Source organism: Phyllostomus hastatus, unplaced genomic scaffold (genome assembly GCF_019186645.2).
Source record: "Phyllostomus hastatus isolate PE091 unplaced genomic scaffold, TTU_PhHast_1.1 phas_scaffold_78, whole genome shotgun sequence".
Taxonomy (NCBI): domain Eukaryota; kingdom Metazoa; phylum Chordata; class Mammalia; order Chiroptera; family Phyllostomidae; genus Phyllostomus; species Phyllostomus hastatus.
Window position 1 is genome coordinate 102,545,172 of NW_025334041.1, and position 20,807 is coordinate 102,565,978.

Consider the following 20,807-nt stretch of genomic DNA (forward strand, 5'->3'; position numbering starts at 1 on the left):
TCATAATTAAGATAAAATGACATAATAAATGTAGAAAACTTTTGACATATTAAAGCCTTTAAATAGGCCATATATTAAAATTTAAATTATGATGATGAATGTTTTGTGTCAACTTTAGCATCCTGGGTTGAATATTTCTCAAAGACTTTTACCTTAAACATTTTAAAGTCTGTTTTGTTTTCAGCCTTATGAATTTGACTCCATTAAAAGCAGTGGAGGTTCCTGCACCCCCCGACCTGGAAATTTGAGGCTAAATTTTTTTCACGTTAACTATTCTTAGAGTAATTCTTTATCCTGGCTGTATTATTTATACTGGTGGCCTGAATATTTAAAATCTCTACTGAAAATCTGAAAAAAGAATATACCAACTTATGTCTGCCTAGATATTACAATATGCATTTCCAATTAGCAGCTTTAGCTGGATTTATGAGATACAAAGCTGGACACAATAGAGGAACATTTGACTTCATTTTTCTGGATAGTGTCAGCTAATTGACAACATATAACAATTTTTCAGGGTCACCTTTGCTGCACATTTTAAAAGTCTATGTAGTTATTAGTCCTCTCATTTATTATTCATATTACTCAGTTTGGCAGAGGATTTGGATGAGAGTATACTTTCTGGCTAGAGGAGAAACAAACAGAATGAAGCTTTCTGTAAGTGCAAAGGTTTGCTTTGCTGAAAAGAAAAGCAGGATGGTCACAATCACAGTAGGAATCAGACCTCGGGACAATTAGATGAGGCCTGTGCTTTATGGAAGTTCAAAAAGAAGTTCCATAAAGCACAGCTCAAATAGAAGGTTAAGTCCACTGGAACTGGTTCAGTAAAGAACCTGGTGTTGCACGAAGGTTGGGTGAAGAAGTAACAGAATTCACTTGAGACCTCACACATTCCCTGAGCCCATTTACATTCCTTATTTGTAGGATCTGGTATCAGCAACAGAGTGTTAGACAGGCACTCTGTGCTGGGCACAACATACTGGGAATTGTGGTAGTTATTATTTGTACATTTTCTCATTAACCCTCATCAAATCTTATAAGGTGGCTTTTAATATCTTCTTTGGACAGATGAGTGACTAACCATAGAGAGATGAGGTTACTTGCCAAGGTAATACATACCAAAGCCCACTCTAGTGTTCTGAAGTACTAAGCAATGCTGCCTGCACTATTTATTCTTACTCCTTCTAAGAAAGAAATTAGAAAAGTTTCTTCTGGGTCCCTACCAGATTGCAGGATGACTTAACCTTTGCTGTGCTGAGGTCCTGATAGCAATGGTTGTTGCCTCTTCTATTTAGATCTCTGAGGGCCATTCAAGGGTTCTTTGGGGTTTTCAGGTGCAAATAATGATGCCATATCCCACCGCCGGTTCTTCTTTTCTTTTTTTTTCTTCTTCTGGTAATTCTTTATCCAGTAGAAATGAGTGCCAACTCCAACTTAAACACCAAAATTGCAATAGGAAAATAGAGACCACACATCAAATGACCAAACTTCAAACACATGCAATGACAACACAGGGTTGCAGGAGGGAAAGGGTGGAAGTTAAGAGAAACAGCTCAGGAGTCAGACTTCCTGGGTTAAAATCTTAGTTCCAATACTTTGTAATGTGTGATCTATGGCCAACATGTTTAACTTTTTTGTACTTAAGCTTCCTGGTCTATCTCAGGGGTTCATGATAGTTTTGAGTTAGCCAAAATGTTTGTTCAGTTTTTTCTGTACGATGGTTCTAGTAGCACTTAGTTGTCTTTAACTTCCTTCGAAACAATTTTGTTAGCCTGTATTGTGGCAGCTGTCATTCTCAGCATGCATTTAAAAACAGCTTATCAAAATTGGTGAATTTTTGTGTAACCATTTTAATATTGAAGATGGAAGAAAATACTCAACATTTTTGCCATATTATGCTTTATTATTTTAAGAAAGGTAAAAACACAACTGAAATACAGAGAGAGAGAGAGAGAGAGAGAGAGAGAGAAGGAGATTGGTGCAGTGTGTGGAGAAGGTGCTATGACTAATCAAACAAGCCAAAAGTGATTTGTGAAGTTTCTTGGTACCATCGACATTTTGTCCAAGGAATTATTGTGCTGTGGGGCTGTCATATGCACTGGAAGATGTTTAGCAGCACCCCTGGACTCTACCCACTAGAAACCAGTGGTGGGAGATAGCTGACATACTCAAAATATCCAAATCAATACAGTTACTAGTGAAAATTAAAAACGTATCTTTATTCCAAAGAAAAACTAAATGGACTGTTAGCCAACCCAATACTTCATAGGGTTGTTTAAAATTTCAATGGGTTATTAGTTTCAAAATACTGAGTAATTGGTTAAAACCTGGCAAGTAGTAAGTACTTGATAAGTGTTCGTTCCACTACCATTAATCAAAGCAGTCTGGGTTTGCAGTCCTGCAGTCGCAATAGGCTCTGGCCTCCCCATGTCAGCACGTGGTGTGTACTTCCTTCCGGGGCCCAATTCATCCTTTCTTGGCTTTCAGATTTGAGTACATGCACATGGAGATGAACGTTTCCAGAAAATTTCAGTTGTGTGCTTGCCTCACCGCTTTCTGCTCTCCAATGCCACCCTGAGCCAGGATACTAGACACATCACTAGGAAAGACAGGATTCAAGTCAAATGAGCGGCGCAGAAAATATGTTCTGTGTAAGTTTAGAGTGGTGTTTGGTGATCGGAAAAACTTCAGGAAGGACTAGAATGTGGGCTGGGTGTTGGAAAATCCTTTGAATTTAGTAAGTGAGCATTAGGGAGACCATGCTAGCTGGTGGATAGACCACAGCATGCAGTTGTGCAGTCTGGGTAATTAAATGCATTGCACCAGGACACCGGCAGAGGGGATGGAGTGAAAGCTGGAATCTGGTCTGTGCTTGGATCAACACGCCGTGGGCCCTGGCACTGGAGATGTCCCCTGAAGAAAGAGTTGCCTTTCCCTTCTCACCAAGTACTTTGGGCTTGCCAAACCTTTTCTGTGGCCTGGAACCATAATGGGAGTTTCTTTTTTTCAAAGTCCCACAATAACGCTTTATCATTAGCAAACCGTAAAAATTACTATTCAAATAAGTGCAATTCTGAGAGAGAAAAGAAGCACTATTAATAATTACTCCTACTTCTCAGACACATACCAGCACTGTCCCAGACAATCCAGAACATTTGTCACTTTATCAACAGGCTGCCGGGAGTACTTAGACTCTACCTGGAGAAACTAGAATCAGTCCGAACTAGTCATTCTAGTAGGTGGCTGAGTTTATTCCTATTCATGTGGGGAAGCTGAAGATATTAATTAGAAAAAGACTCTGAAATCAACTTAGAAAAATAATATTAACCAAATTTGAAATCTTTACTTTTCTTCTTATCCTTATAAAGATATTTTAAAATATCAATGTATCCTCAGTCACTCATAAATCTTGTGCTTAAAAAAAATCTTGTGCTTAATTTTCTTTTTTGCTTAATCAAGTCACATGTATCTTAAATATATTTATCTTGGTTCAAATAGGTTTTTTAACTTTATGACGAAGATATTTTTCTTAAAAATTTATTTCATTCTGAGTTAGAAAAACATTGAGTTAAGATTAGCAAGAAGAAATTGAAAGAATCAGAAAATAGATAATTCTTTAAAAGGAAAACCCACATTTTATAGCTATCCATGTCTTTCACACATTAAGATCTACCTTTGACTTTAATGGAGTCCAAAATTCTCAGCTGCTTTTGTAATCCATCAGTGAGCGTTCAGCAAGACCTATCTACTTCATGGTTGTCTTACGATGTGCTAACCCTGGTCAGAAACACAAGGAAGTAAAAAACACTGTCTTTGTCCCCAAGAGTTTGAGATATAATTTCAGAGAAAATATAAATCAGGTAGTGAAATATGAATGTTGTGGAAAATACAAGATTACATAGCTCACAATGTAAATGCAAGAACTGGAAGAGTTATGAAGAAGAGAGAGAAGATATATTCAGTGTTTGAAAGAAGTCAAGTCTGAGCCTGCCTAGATGGGACAAACGGGCATTTATCTACTGGTGACAATAAACCCATTTCAGGCAGGAGAGAAAATGAACGTAAGAACAGAATTGGTTATAAATTCCAAAGGAGCACGAAAAAGGGTCTTGCTCGCTGTGATGAGATATTTATTTACCATATTTAACAATCCTAATGACTAAAGCTGAGAGGTAATTATGGAAAAAGGGTAAGAACTACTTTGTTCCAGAATTTGTAGGTTTCTAAGGGATGTTTATAACTATGACAGGAGAGAATTTTCTTTGGGAGCTTTAAGATACTCCTTGACATAGGAACATCATATAGGTTTTCAGTTCAAACTGACCTGGGCATTCAAGGGAAGCTGAGCACCGTCTCTGAGTCTATGATAATAAGGTGGAATTAGCAGTGTTCCCCTGAACAAAACTCAGGTAACTGCTGGTGCTGCTGGTGTGTGTGCCCGTTAAATTTTAATAAATTCTGAGTGAATAGGTAGCAATGAACAGAACTGAGTTTTGTGTGTGTTTTTTATTGCAACTAAATTCTAACTCTAAACAAATTAGAAGTCTCCAAACCATTTTACCCTCTTAAATGCCTAATTTGTGTTATTAATTACATAATTTACCTTATTACCCCCCATATATCAAAATCTTTCTTGCTATTCCACCAGCATAGATACTGGGTCCAATAAGAGGCACTAGTTTCCACAAGTTCTTCCTTCAAATATTTCCCAATGTCCACCATTTTCTGTCCATGCTAACATTCTAGTGACGTAAGGCCCTTACTACATTGGGCCTCTTTTCCTATTGTCGGCTATGAACCATTCTAGATTCCTCTTCAGTCCCATCATTTTAATCCATTTGGTAGAGAGCTAAAATGTTCATCTTCCTAAAATTGCATTTTTTGTATCTCTTCCTGACTGAATTTTCAGTGGCTCCCCAAAGCGAACTATGGAAGGAATAGAATCTGTGTGGATGAGGAAGTAGTGGGGTTCCATGTCCTTCTGCTGGGTCTGGTCTGATATTTTACATGTTAGAATCTTATTTTTCTAATTTTAATTTTCTAATTTTTAATTAAAATTAGAAAAAAATTCTAATTTTTCTAATTTTCTAATCTTTGTTTCTACACACATAGCATTTTTTTTAATTTGGTTTTTCTTATTTATATTTTCATAAGTATCAGGTTATCAATATTTTGCCCTTGCAATAGGAAACCTAGGATTACAGGCATTTATTTATTTTTTTACTCTGTAATTTCAATTTCACACTTCCAGTTTTACTTTTACTAGTTTTTATTGAATATACATAAAAGCCATTAACCTGAAAAACTAAACACAATAATTAAATGCAATCAATGTATAGCCAAATGAAAACAAATCAAAACTAGTCCCTTGTATTTGCGTATAATGTGTGATAATGTTTTTCTTTACTTTTATATTTTCTTTAAAAAGGAAATAAACAAGAGTATTTTTATGAGATAATTTACTTCAATTCCTAATGAGTTATGGTACTTTTTCACCTCCCTTCTAATTCCAGAGTGCTCAAGAGATCAATCTGTCAAGGCTGTTGGGAATTGGACTAGTCTTTTTATTTCTATGCATCTGTGATTCTGTGTAATATATGAAAACAAGAATAGCTGTCATATATTTAACTGATTATCTACCAGAAACTGTTCCCAGATGCTTTATACACATTACCTCTTGTTCTTAAAAACAATCTCAGAAGGTATCCCCATTTTGCAACATGGACAAATTCAGTAATGTGCTCTTGAGCGCATTACTGATATTTGAACTGGGGCTTTCTAACTCCCATAAAATCAAATAAGCTTGATTATTTCTTTCCATAAATCTTCATAGTCTCATAGTTTAAGTATTTAGAAAATCAAGATTTCACAAAATTCAAACTGAAAACCCTTTCTCTTGGGCTATTAAAAGGAGGTGTTTTATTTTTGGTAAGAAATATGTCATCTAGTGTTATATGTACTATGATTTTTCACCTATGTTATTGTGACAATGCAAAGTTTTTGAAAACCACTGTCTGTTCTTGATAATATGCTATGTTGTGACCCTTAGCTCAATCATCAGATAAAATTTCTTAGTCATTAAATTTAAAAAACTGTAGCAACCTAGACATTTTTTTTGTTTTAAAGCCAAATAATTATTTATGGTTGTACATGTCATTAAGGTCAGGCCTGGGACCCTCCCCATGCTTTTCCAGGTCAGAGTTCTTTTTAGTGCACCACACTGCCAACTGAAGAAGAAATGGGGAGGGACCACACATTGCATAGCCCTCTTGTAGCAAAAACTCTATTGAATACTATGCTGTAACAGCAAATACTTTCTTCTTCATGTTTGTCTATTTCTTGGTTGAAATATTAAACATATAGTACCCTCATTTATGTCTAAGAGCTTATATGTGATGTTTCTAATCATGAAAGCTATAATTGTTATATATTCCTACAAATAGCTAGTAGAGAATCATTGTATCAAATTTTTGAGGGGAATTCACTTCACATGTAAATCTTACTATGGAATCATTTGTTTTCTTAATGCATTGGTGAGAAAGAGCAACCACCATTATGTCCACTTATTTTCACCCGCAAAAAGCAGGATTGGAAGGGAATGGAAAGTAGAGTCAGTATGTCTGGATCCTGGAGAAGGGGCTGGCACCTTGAGGTAGGCCTGATAAAGATTCCAGATGAAGGAGGTTCTGTACAGTAAGGCAGACAACAAAGGATAGTGGAAAAGACAACTGCCTAAAACATTAATTTATTCAGTAATTCATTCAAAAATATTTCTTGGTACCTGACCCTATGCTAGAGATGCAGTGACGATCAAAAATAGACTCATGCTCCCTGCTCTCATGAAGTTTACAGTCTATTGTAGAAAACAAATTATTTCAAAATAATATGGCTAAGGTGTAGAAATTAAGTCTGGGTGGGGGCAGAATGAACATCTGAAGCTAAGGTAGGAGTGACACAGCAGTCCATGTGTTTCTTGGACTACAGCAGGGGAAGCGGAGATGGAAAGACCTTGATGTTGAAAGAGAAGGTTGGTCTCTCCCTGGGGTGCAGGCCCCAGAAACCTCACAAGAAAGCCAAAGCCAACAGCAAACATAAAGCTTTTCCACTCCCTTCTATCCAGCATGTTCCCAAGTGCAAAGCAAGCCAAAATGTACTGAAGTCTGGCTCCATAGGTGGAAGTGGTGAGGTACTGCCTGATTTCTCAGGAAATATGAGGAACTTTGAGATGATCACATTCATATAGGGCTCAAGTCTTTCTACTGTAGCGCACACTGGTGCAGCCCCGTGTTTGCCAGGCCCTCTGTGGTTCCTGGGCTCCCTCGGGGGCTCTCCCTGCAACCACAGGGCGGCCTTGCAGAGCTATCCCTAATGGAAGCTGGGCTTGGAGGTGGCACCATTCCTCTGTGATAAGCACCACAAGAGAAACAGTGCAGAGTAGGACACTCCTCCAGTTTTGAGTAGATGAGAAGTATTCCAAATTAATCATGAAAATTGCTACTTTGATGTTGTTGACATGACTGTTTATGAAGCCCCCCAAAACTAATTATGGTCTCATGGAATCATTTTTTCAAATGTTTATTTTAAAAGATTTCTCAGACAGTACCTAAAAAAAATAAATATTTGTATGAATAATATCAGTTCATCCTTTAAGACTTACAATTTGTTTTTAGTTTTGGAAGTGGTCACAATGAACTTCGTGTGATCTCATAACAGTTACCAAATTAAAGAAAACATTTGCATATTTCAATAAGAGAACCTTACCATATCTGATAGTTAACATAAATAGAGATTTATTTATGTAATTTATTTTTACTTGGTATTTTTTTAATGAAATTAGAAATCTAACACTAACACCAATTTTGTAATAGCACTGCACTTGCCCGTTTTGATGAAGCTAGAGGGGACCACAAAGTAAAGAAAATGGTAGTCTCACATAATTGTTCTTAGTTTAATAAATATAACTGAATAAAACTAAAGATGAAATAGTTCCTCTTACAAAAGTTGTCTATAGACACAATGGAACGGTGCTGAAACATACGTAATTCCTGCTGAAATCAAGTTCACTGTTGTCTTACAGTTTAAATAATGCAAAATATAAACCAATGGTTTATTTTATAACCACGCAATCTACCAGAACTGTGCAGAATATTATGATTTTCAGCAAATCAAAGGGACAAAATGTATTAACTCAAATTAATAATTAAAATGGGTATAATCTTGACATTAGCATAGTGCTTTATGAAAATGCAATTCCAAAAGTACTCCTTCCTATACTTATTTTTTTTTGACAATTAGCAAAATACTACTATATCTGCTTAGTATCAAAGATTTGTGAATAAGCCAACAATAATGATTTAAAACTAGTTAAAGTTTTACTAGGGCTTCCATAAAAAAATACCAAAGACTGGGTAGTTTAAACAAAAAAAAATGCATTTTCTCATAGTTCTGCAGGTCAAGGTGTCAGTAGGATTGATATCTTCTGATGCCTGTGTCCTCAGCTTGAAGATAGCTGCCTGCTCTGAGTTTTCACGGCCTTTCTGTGTGTGTGCAGACTCCTGGTATCTTTTGTGGGTCCACATGACTTCCTACAAGGGCACCAGTTAGATTGGATTGGGGTCTAGCTAAAGGGAGTCCTTTTGACAATCATCTTTTTAAAGGTCTTATCTTGAAATAGTCATATTCTGATGTCGGGATTAGGGCTTCAATGTTTCCCAACTGTATTTTGAGGGAGTACAATTTGGCCCTCAACAGGCTTTTTAAAAAAGATTTTTATTTATTTATTTAATTTTAGAGAAAGAGGAAGGGAGGGAAAAAGAGAGGGAGAGAAACATCAGTTGGTTGCGTCTTACCCACGCCCAGTGGGGCACCTGGCCTGCAAACCAGGCACATACCCTGACTAGGAATTGAACTGGTGAACTTTTGGTTCACAGGATGCTAGCTAATCCACTGATTGGCTACTTGTGGCAACACAAGTCAGTGCTGTCCTTAGCAGTCTCGAAATATTTAAAGGGTTCTTTTGTGGAGGATGTGAACATACTTTTTATGTTCATTAAACTCAACACTGGCCAGTTGGAGTTCAAAGACTGCAGGAAAAAATAATTAAATGAAGTGTTAATTAGGCCAAAGTTGTATGGCCCAATTAGTTTAGCTCTATACTTAAAAATGGTGCCACTTAACTATAAATGTCCTGGGGTATAGAAACGACAGAGAAAAACTTGTGAGTTGATCAATTCCAATTGTCCTGACTAATGGAGCATCAGCTTAAACTTGGTAGAACAACAGTGTGTGTAGTTTTGCTCTTTTCTCCATTCTGATCCACAAGAAATCTCAGGTGGATTAATTTAAAGGGGGCATATTGTTATCATTAGAGAAATTCATAGTCTTATTCTGAGCGAGATAATGAATTATTACTCCTCTGTACTTACTGCATTCTTTAGGACTTCTGATCTTAATTGATGACCTCTGCCAGACTAGGAATTACTCTTGCACAACCTACAGGTTTTAAGTCTGCTCCTGTCAGACTTGATTGGATGGGAACTCTCATAAGAATATCTCCTGAACCAGAAGTAGTTCCCCAAGTGCAATTCCTCAGAACATAGGCATTTGAGGGACCCAAGAAAAGATTTTATTTAGATCAATTACGGATAAAAGGGGTTTGTAAAGAACAGTCATTGATTTGAGGAAATCCTTGGATTCCCTCTTGAAATTGTCCTTTCTTATCTCTTTAGTGTTAAGAATTTAAAATGACTAGGAGACAAACCTCTTCTTGAATGTCATAATGTGCTCCCCTACCTCCTTAACTACTTTTTATAAGATTGAAATCTCCTAAAGTGTAACCTCTGCCTGCCTTACTGCTCTTGAAAAGGTTGTCAGACAGCGACGTGCTTCAGTGGGTGGGTGGAGAGAAGAGGGAGGAATATCTACGCGGTGAGAGGTGTGTCTGTGTGGTTGAAAGAAGAAAGCAGATGAGCTTGCAACATTAAACATATCAGAAAAATGTAGCGTCTTAATTATAAAGGTCTCCAAAGATGAAGACTGAAACTGTTCATAAATTTGTCAAAGCACTATGAGATAGTTTTTTTTTAAATAAAAGAGGAAAAAAAGAATATGCCAAGTCAAAGATTTCACTGATGATACTTTGTTTTTAATGCCTCTAACATGAATTCCCTCCTAAAAACCCACAGACAGTATTTCTTAGTAACAGGACCTAAAATGCATGCCTTCTCAACAACTCTACCTTAAACTTGGGACTACGAGCCATTGGTGTGGAGACCACCTTAGAGTCCACACAGTTCACCCACCTCATTTGACAGATAATGGGACTGCCTGCTTTACGCCATGCAGTATTCGCTTCTGTTTAGTTTCGGTGGCCCTTCTTTGCCATTAGCACTATAGGAGAAAAAGAAGAATTTAAGATATTCTATTTGAAGTGCATCTCTTTGAAGCACTAATATATGGATTAAAATGTCATTTTGAGACCGGAGTGATATCTAAAGTCTTTTTTTCTTCCAGGAACAGCTTTGTCATCAGGCTGCTGCTCAGACAGCTGGTGGTCCCTGAATTCCTTTTGCCCTCAGGGCCAGTGCCTTTTTTGTGTGTGGCCTTCTCAAGTTCATGACCTCCTTTCAGGGGTTCCCATTGGCTAACAGGTAGCCATGCATAACCTCTGAGAAAAATTGATATTGCTTGAGTGAAAAGTGCAGTGATTTTGATAAAGCACCTTTGGGGTTTTGGACATCACTTAAATAAGTCTGGTTCCCTGGCCTTTATTTTCCTGGGGAAAGAAAACAAAGATTTATTTTCCACTCTTCTTTATACTTACCTCAACTCCTTTCCTATGCCCAGGTGGGTGAGAAACAATGCCTGATGTACATATTCCTAGATATGTTGTATTAGGCAAATTGTACTAGATAAATGATGATATAACCTCAATATAATGGCTAATCTTTTTGGAATGCTTACTATATGCTAGGCACTAATGTTAAGAGGTTTACATTATATCACTTATTTGTATAAATGCCTATTTTAAAAATGAGAAAACTGAGGTTCAGAGAGGTTATGCTCCAGGTCCAGTATTACACAGCTAGTCAATACTGAGGCTAGGATTTGAACCTGGAATTAAAGTCCAATTTTTTAACCATCAGGCATTTTCTTTTCACAGTGACATGGGCACTTGCTTCTAAGAAATAATTGTTGACAAAATACATTTTTATTTAGGAAAGTTATTTTAGTATTTTAAGTTCAGATCCATTGTATTTAAGTTTTTCTACAGACTAAAAAAATTGGATATTTAAGAGGTTTTACATATTATAAAGTTAAAGAGCTGCCAATGACTGAACAGCTCTATTCCAGTCTGTTTTGCACTTCCAGAACCTTTAATTTTAAATAATGTGTATACAGTTGACAAACCTCATCTTTCTAATAGAAAAAAAAAAAAACTTCCTGCATTCGCATTGTAAGTGGAGGAGGTAGACTGCAGTTCACTGAAAATGAGATGAGAGTGCAAGAGTCACCAGAATCATTTTTCTTTGACATTTGCTTGTTTCCAGAGAAAAGATTTAAAGTCAAGGTTGATGTGAGAAGGTAGAAAATCCAGCTGTACAACATAATTCTCTGATTTTTATAAATTAAGACCTGGGAAAAGAGGCCTTAGGGACTATATATGTAAGTTCTTATTAGGGTAGATAAGCTTAAATGTTATGACATTATGATTTAGAAAGTGCTTAAGATTCTCACATCTGGGAAAATGGCAAAATGCCATTTGTAAAGTAATGTGAGGCAGTTCTTACATTTCATTTTTTTTATTCTCATCATTGAGTGATGTCTATCAGTGGCCTGGTGGGTTTGGGGGCTGTTAAACCATTCTTCTGTCTTAAATGCTACACAGCCAGCACAAAAGAACTCTTTAGTATGCGTGATAACAGAGTGTGACCTTTAATTTTCAGAGTACTTCTGTATTTTTGTTATCAGCTTGTTCCTATTGCTTTTCATTTCTAGCTGCTGATTTTTGATATCACATTCCCGCCTCTTCTCATTAGTAACCCACAGCATAGAAAGGCTTAGAGAGGAATGTGTAAACCACTGTTTATTTCACATGGCAGGGAGAGCCAGCGTTCACAAGGTTACGTTTATTTCTAATTAATCTGATGGCACGATATCCAAAACAAAGTTTTGAATGTAAGTAGCTAATAGGAACAAGAGCTTCTGCAAGCCTTTGTATAAACGAATGCTAGATAACTTCCTGTGGTCCCACAAAACACAGGGATATAAAGGAAGAAATTCCTTAAGCCAGTTAGAAATGCACTAAGCATCTAATTTCTTCCCCAAAGCACTGTTGAACTCTGCAGTAGGTGGTCTATGGCCTTTTATGCCCAGCATCACAGCAGTCTCACAGGAAGATATGGTTGAACTGCATACAGAGGCCTGCTGTTTCACATAAGGTCCCAGGGTGTCATCTGCAGCATTAGTCACATGGGGGGCATCGCCCAGCATGAGCAGTCTGTGCTCTCTCTGGCCATGTGAACTACTTGGGCTCACTGACAGGGCACTCGGGCTGCACCGCCTTCTCTGGCTATAACGTTGCATGAAGATACTACATTAAATTTATAGAGGAAGCTACTTTTAAAAAAGGAAATGGTACGAGTAAAATTGAAATGTCTATAAATATAATATTAATAATGAATTAAAATTTTAAAAAGATTCTCATAATCCCTCCATCCTCCACAAATATTTTTGTTTTTGCATGTTGTCCTCAAATTCTTGCCACCTTGTATCTTATTTAGTAGTTTTAACATTGTTACATGTTTCACTTTTCATGGCATAAATATTTTAACCATTTTTAGTTCATATTTGCAATTGGTTTGGACTAAATATATAACATTAGAAAATGCATTTATTTAAAAAATAGACATAGAGGTGTAGAGCTTTATGCAGTTAAATAAAATAAGCAATTATCAATCTTTTGGGTTTAATATCCATATTAAACACATTTTTATCTACTTATTATTTCAACAAAACTTAGGTTGTGAGCTATAAAATCCTTTATGTTCTCTCAAACTGTCTTGTCTTTCAGAATTCACTGTTGTTTCTGAACTTCTGTGGCAGCTACAGTGTAAATGGTGGTTGATTGTATACTTATGCCAAATTGTCTATTATCTTAAACTTCCCTTTGACTTTCCTCATTTTGCACCTTGACTCCCCAAAGTGTGAGCTCTTCAACAATAGCACAATAGCAGCTCTGTGATGTGTTGATGTACACCTGCTGCAGTGCCTTCAAAGTACTCATTCAGTGTTTGTAGTGACTTCACTGAGTCAGGCTACGTTCCAAATGTCAAGCTAAGATATACTAAAGAAACGAGTTTAAGTATTGGAACTAGAGAAGGAAGGTGAAGTATTTTGAGGACAGGAAATACATCAGTGAAGACTAGGAGTGGATGGATGCATGCTTTGGATGACTGGTGAGTGGCATAAGAGGACCGGCCCCATGCATATGTGTAAAGGAAAGAGCAGACAGGAGAGATGGACAAGGAGGAAAAAAGAAAATGTAAGGCAAAATTCACTTTAACGTGTTGCAGCATCCCATCCCTCTCCTCATGAGCTCATAGAGTACCCTGTCTTTTGACTCATGACTTGAACCCTCTCTCCTTTTCCAACTTGTCTCTGAAGAAGGTCAGCATCAAAATAACTGAATTTGGTATATTATCATGCTTGGGGCTTGTCTTCTAGGTCAGAGGCAAAGACAAGGAGTGTCTGAAACATTTCATATCGTACAGGGCATCGTTAGGAAAAAGTGAAATACTGTTCCTCATTAGGACCTCAACTATAGTAGATCTTTGATCACTTTACTTACGTCTGCTTCACTCTCTTGATCTATAAAATAGGGATAATAAAAATATCCTCCTGACTAATTTTCAGAGATTCGGGGAAGGTTATTGATTTTGTGTGCCCAAGGTGACAATCTCTCCTCCACCTTTATAAGGCAGAACCTTTATAGACAACACCATGACATTTTCCATTACAAAGGGGGAGTGCCATAAGGATTAAGAAAAAGATATTGGGTCTTTTTGACTCAGGCTGTTTGAAACATTGCTTTAAAAACTATTCCATGGAATAGCTTTGGAGTCAAATATTTTTGGTTTCAAATGGTTTCTCTGTTAGGCATGACACAGTACTAGCTATATTATCTCTTTGATCCTCAGTTTTTCTGTTTATAAAATAAAATATATTTATATTTTGGGATCAATATGAGCCCAATGATCAATATGATCAATTATGAATAAAATAAAAAAACATTTATAAACATGTAGTATGATGCATAAAACATAAAAGGCACTCAATACATCATTTTTCTATTTTCTGGTGGTCTTGTATTTTCACATGTGTATCAGTGAACACATATACCAGATCTGTCCAGAAGGTGTCCAGCCACATACTAGAAAAATAGAGACATTTATTGAAGAAGATGCAAGATACAAGAAACATTGTACATAGGACAATGACACCTTGGTCACCTTCAAAGTAGGCAGCTTGGGACCTCACACAGTTCTCCCAGCATCTCTTCCACTGTTTAAAACACTCTGCAAAATCCTTTGTTGTAATTGCCATCAGCTGCCCCATTGTATTTTCCTGAATCTCATTGATGGTCTAAAACCTCTTCCCTTTCAAAGGTGATTTTGTTTTGAGAAAAGCCAGAAATCATGTGGCACAAAAACTGGGCTGTAGAGAGGGCTAAATCACCTGGATAATTTGATGTTTCATGAAAAAATTCTGCATGACAGGTGATGTATGAGTGGGCACGTTGTTGTGATGAAGCTGCCAATCACCAGGTGCCCATAGGTAAGGCCATTTTTGTCATATTGCATCTCTCAACTGTTGAAGAACATTGAGGCAGTACTTATTAATTGTTTGACCTGGAGGGGCATACTCGTGATGTATAATACCTTCCTAATCAAAAAACACAGTTAACATGTTCGTGATCTTGCTGTGACTTTGCCGTGTGTTCTTCGGGCATGAAGAATCAGACAACTTCCACTGGAAGGATTGAGCTTTTATTTCGGGATCATAGCCATAGACCCACAATTCAGCTCCAATTATGACCTTCTTGAGGAAATATGGTTTATTGGTAGCAGTTTGAATCAAGTCATTAGTAACTGCAGCACCATATTCCTTCTGTTCTGGTAGCAGAAGCCGCAAGATGAATTTCGCCGTAACACGTTTCAGGCCAAGATCCTGCATCTAAATCTCGAACACAGTAGTGTTTGGAACCCCCAGATCAGCTTCTAGTTCTCGCACTGTCAGGAGCTGATTTTTGTTGGTTGCAGCCTATACATGTTCAACATTCCCAGGTGTTCTGCTAGTTGCAGGCCTTCCAGAATGTGGGTCACTTTCAACAGACTCTTGACTGTCTTTGAAGCATTTGTGCCACCTTTTATCCCTGCTGAACTCATTGCATCATCCCTGAAAGCCTTCTGAATTATCCAAAATGTTTTCACGGAGGAATGTTCAAGCTTAATGCAAAATTTGATGCAGATTCATTGCTCCACTCACTCAGTCATTTTGAATGTGATGGTCACACAGTACACATGCTTACTCACTCAACATTGTTCACCATCCCCCACTATCTAGTACAGTGAAGTTGTCATTGTTCACACATGTGCATTCCAGTCCATTCTCCTTGGCTGCTAGGTTATATCAATGTCATGAAAACCAATCTCATTAAATTAACAATGGCTGGACTTTTTCTGGACACACCCACCTCATATATGAATATAGATAATGTGGCCCCCACCTGCAGAGGAACCTAGGATCTAGAATCAATTGCATGAAATCATTGCATCATGATTATAAATACTGCTACTAAGTGTTGTAAGAATGCATAATGGAAGGTTCTAGGCTAATTTGATGGGGGGGGTTGGAGACACAGGGAATGCTTTATTGACAAACATATAAACTAATATTTAGAGGAGAAATGAGTTGGACAGACTCAGACACCTGTGTGTGCATGTGCGTGTGAGTGGACAGAAGCGTTGAGGTTGAGGAGTGCTCAGAGTTGCAGAAGGCAAAGAGAATGGCATCTTTAAAGATGATTGGCTTGCGTAAAGGAATTAAAAGTCCAGAATGACTGGAATTTAAGGAGTTAAAAAGAAGTTGTTCAAGATGAACTGGAGAAGTAGGCAGAAGCAAAATAGATGTATATATGTTACATATAAATCTTAATGATAGAGCAAATAATGTAATATACAATATACATATTTTCGTTAGAACACATATTTTTTCACAGGTTTGTTCCTTGAAGATTTCAGTAGTGTTCAAAATCCAATTATTTGAAACATTGCCAGCTAAGTTAGGTATCACTATTTTTATAGTGTGCATAACAATCACACATAAAGCATTTAGTTGGAAATCATGGTAATGCTGCCTTTAAAACGAGTAATTTTACAGAACTATGTTAAACTTTTACTTTGCTCCCTGGGCCTAGTCATATCCAAATGCCATATTCTCATTTCAAAGCAAAAGGCGCAAAAACAGACTTCTGATTTTCTCTGGAAGTATGCAAGCTTTTCTCAGAACTCCTTTCTGTTTCCTTTCCCAATGATAAAAACTCAGGAAATAAGAAGCCTTCAAAAGGCGAGTATCTTTGTTTTTACTTTCATATTATTCTGGACAAATGGGTTTATATCATTGCTTTTCCTTATTATTTTTTCAAGGATATTACTATGGCATGTCAAAAACTAGCATTTTTATTTCCAAGTGGGAATTATACATGAGGTGTGAAGATCTATGAAAGTGAAATCTATGAAAAACTCCATACTAGCAAAGTTCATATAGCTTGTCTCTACTGACCTATAGTCATAAAAATATGATTATAATTTTATTTCCCTTTGTTCTCTGAGTTTCACCATGAAGTTTAACTCTAAGTCAAGGATTTGAGTTTTATTACTACTTGCTGCCTACCTTGATTCTTTGAAACTACTCTTGTTTATTTTTAGTCTACTGATTCATACTAAATTAATGTACCATGGTATGACCAAATATTATTAGTTAGGTGGGAAACTAAACTATTTGGAATTCAATCCAAAAAAGATATTACACTCTGAGTTTGAATGTTCATTCGCAGGTAATAAATCATATGTAGCAAAGCTTCCTTTTGTGCTTTCTTAAAAAATAACATTTAAATTATAATTTTATTTTCTGATGATTGTCATTGATGTAAACATCATCCATACAGTGAGTCAAATCATTATTTGCTTAATAATAACTGTCCCATTCCACAAAATAGGTAATCATAGTTATTATTAATAATAGAAGTAGAGAGAAAAGTCTAAATAAGACAGATGAAGAAAATTGAAGACTTAATATATCCTTTTTGAATAACTGCAAAAAAAATAGAAAGACACATGAATGGATATATATTTGTGTATATATACATAAACACACACACACAAATAGCTCTCCTACATTTTACTACAAATATAAAAGCTCAGAGAATAAGGTAGAGCTTCAGAGGAGTTGAAAGAAGTCTCAGAAAGACAGAAGAAGAGAGCAAGCCATGAGATGGGGCAGGGGAGGTGGGAAGACACCATGGCATGCAGTCCTCCTCAGCTTCCTGACAGATTCCACATTTTATCTCGAAGGCTATGGAAAGGGTTAGACAAGTGGCATAATTAGATGCTGGCTGGCATATAGTACATGGGTGGAATTTTATGCCAGGAGGATGCAGAGAGCTCTATTAATACCCTGAAATAATAATTGGGCAAAAGGTGACTGGTGGCCTAGATTTGGGTGGTGTCTGAGGGAGTAACGATGATGATGATGAGAATACTTTGGAATGAAAAAACAAAACAAAACAAAACAATGAGGAGCCACCTAATTATAAAGTCATCAGGCAAGTTTTAACTGTGTGAATTGAAATGTGTTGACCAACCAAAAGTCTATACAGCAAAGGGTATGCATTTTTTAAAAGTATTTCATGTTTGCTTTTCAAATTATGACATAAACATGTTTATTACATCAAACACATATAAGCCAAAATCACATATTCACTAATAATCACATTGCCTTAAGATAACCAATATTAAATTTTAGTGTACTTCCCAAATATATGTATATGTTAGTACACAAAAACCCACAAATTCTGCATACTTTTAAAAAATGAAGATAGGCTTGGAGTTTAAGTTATTTGTATCTTTTTTTTCATTATTAATATACCAAAATATGTTTCCATAAGATAAAATATTATTTTATAACAGTTTAATACTTGCACAATACAGAGAAATACATATAAATGTTTTTATTAAACTTTATATTTGGTTCTACTTTGATATTCACATTTTAATGAAATACTAATATATGAAATATTTTTAGCTATATATACAGAGGACAAATTCTTAAGGTCTAAATGATAGTTCTTTTCTATTTCTCTAAAAGCCTGTGACCAGTCAATAAATGATGGGTTTATTGTGATAAGTATAGTGTTTAATGAGACTAGTGCAAGAAAGCACTTGCAAATGATTCCAAATAGGAGAAAAATTTATTTCTATTACCTTCCTTAGCCAAATGCTCCAGTCTTTTTCTGTGGGCATTACTACCATTTGTTTATTTTGCCACTGAGTCCTTGTCTGAGCTATTGTGAAAATGTCTCAGCTTAAAATTCTATGTTAGTTAATTTTTATGGAATAAAAGGCTTTTTGCAGTATACATGATTAAGCACTGAGGTGGCAGCAGAAATTCTAAGTGCTTTAGATCAAGAGTACACTTTTCTATTTGCAAGATTTATTCACGGTCAATTTAAACTGCGTTTCTATCAGAAAATTGTCATTCAGAGAGGCAAGGCTCACTCACACTTAGTTTATGTCTATGCGTAGGGACCACTGGTTGTGGCTTATTTTTTTCCTTAAGCTCTCATGCCTTCTTTAGAATAGCTTAACACAAAAGCAGATATTTGAGTACATAAAAACAGAGATATAATTTTTTTTTCAAATTGTTATGTATTTCAACATGTTAAGCTTTTAATTAAACTAAAGGACACTCAAAGTCACTTTTGTCAAAGCCTTTTCCTGTAATAACTCATTTGGATGATGCAAGATATATTCTCTTGTGATTTCCAAGTGATTGATAAACTAATTTGTATGGAATATATGAGAACCATTCAGGCTCTTTGGTTTCCTTAAATGAGATGAATGCGAATTTCTATTTTCTGACTAGGACATAAAGTATGCTAGGCCTATCTTACAAGCTTCAGTGTGCCAAAGATGGTGTTAAGTTTGGTGTTCATAAATTACTAATCTGGAATAAGAGGTTGAATGTATTTTGAAAACTTAAACCTGTTTCACCTGAACATGTTTAACTAGTTAATAAGAAACATCAAAAAGACAAAACCCTGAGATCAATGGTCATTTTTTGTAAAGCTATTATATGCTGTTTAAATTGGTTGTTTGGGTCTGTCTATAACATAAGTTTAATAACCTAGCTCAAATGCAGACTTCTAATTTTCAATTAACATAGGAATAATTTTGTTTGCTAAAATAAAATAAATGAATGAATGACAAGTCTGAAACATGAAATGTTCTAGGTAGAGCTTTTTAAAATTCCAAATTTCAAAAAATCATGTGGCAACTGTATAGCTCAAGCTTTAAGTATTAACTTTTAACCTTTGACCTTACAGATTTTAACCAATGAAATGTCTCTTTAAACTTTAAAGGAAACAATGATAACGAGCGCCTGGCGATTGCTAGACAGCGAATTCCATATCGACTTGGTCGAGTAGTTGATGAATGGCTACTCGACAAAGGTAAAAAACATTGATTAAAACTTCAAATAAAAAAATAATTTGAACATAACCAAGTAGTACTTCATTGTAACACTAATAAACATAAAAAATAAATTTTCCGTAAAACTAAATTAAAAACAAATTTAAAACAGTAAAATGTAGATAGTAATATTTGCATACCTTGTATAATAATTTCTATACATTTTTAGACGTACCAGCTGTTTAATAATCTTACCCTGTTAATTTAAGGTTAAAGGGACTGTTAAATATAATCCACTAACTCAATCTATGAAGGTACTCACAGCAAGCATTAACCCAAAATGATAAATCATTCATAGATTATATTACATGTTCCAGCCTCTAAATTATTAACTAAAATATATGTAGTTCTGATATCTTTGTTATGGTCCTGAAAAAAAAACAACTCTTGGTTTAAACTCTAGGCATCTTAAATAGTGGGCAATATGGATTGCCGGTCAAAATGAAGTCCCTTTAACGTTTGCAACCTTCTAAGAGCATTTGGGAACAAGCCCTAATTAAAAGTGAACTTAAAGTTGTGTGCATGCTTTTTATGAGCAGAGAACGATCTGCTAAAACTGGATACTCAGTGTGATGATATTGGGACTGTTGCTGAGGATTGCTGTTTGATGGAAATGAGCCATAATTTCTCCATTGGTTTGTGTATCATTCCTGAAGCCGCTTTTTACATCTGAAGCTATTTTTTTTTCATTCTGTTTTGTTTTAATAGACTTGCTGAAAGCCAATCAGAAAAAAAATATTTTTGGAATTTTTTTTTGTCTCTGACATGCTCAGTATAAACCATGCATTTCTTTTCAGTGTGATTGCCGGAAAAATAGAATAATTCAAATAACAATGGACTATTGCCTTCAAAAAAATAAACATTTCTAAAGAATAGCATACAGATACCTGTGGCCATTAAGTAAATTATGACATTTTTACCAAAAATTTAAAATCAGATATGAGCTGCTATAGACTAGTTTCTACCAGTGGTAATTTTAGAAGGACAAATATTAGAAAT

The 20,807-nt window shown here is 35.8% G+C and overlaps 1 protein-coding gene across 18 annotated transcripts in view; it reads left to right on the forward strand.

The window, feature by feature from the left end:
- The window catches only part of NRXN1 (neurexin 1), a 1,079,628-nt gene that overhangs the window by 930,184 nt on the left and 128,637 nt on the right, over window positions 1–20,807 (forward strand). For 11 of the 18 annotated variants that reach the window (XM_045827411.1, XM_045827414.1, XM_045827418.1 and 8 more), the window contains one exon: window positions 19,700–19,789. The exons of the other annotated variants lie outside the window; for them this stretch is intronic. In XM_045827411.1, the coding sequence (XP_045683367.1) occupies window positions 19,700–19,789 (90 nt within the window). The remainder of the gene's footprint in view (window positions 1–19,699; window positions 19,790–20,807) is intronic. 18 annotated transcript variants of the gene reach the window in all.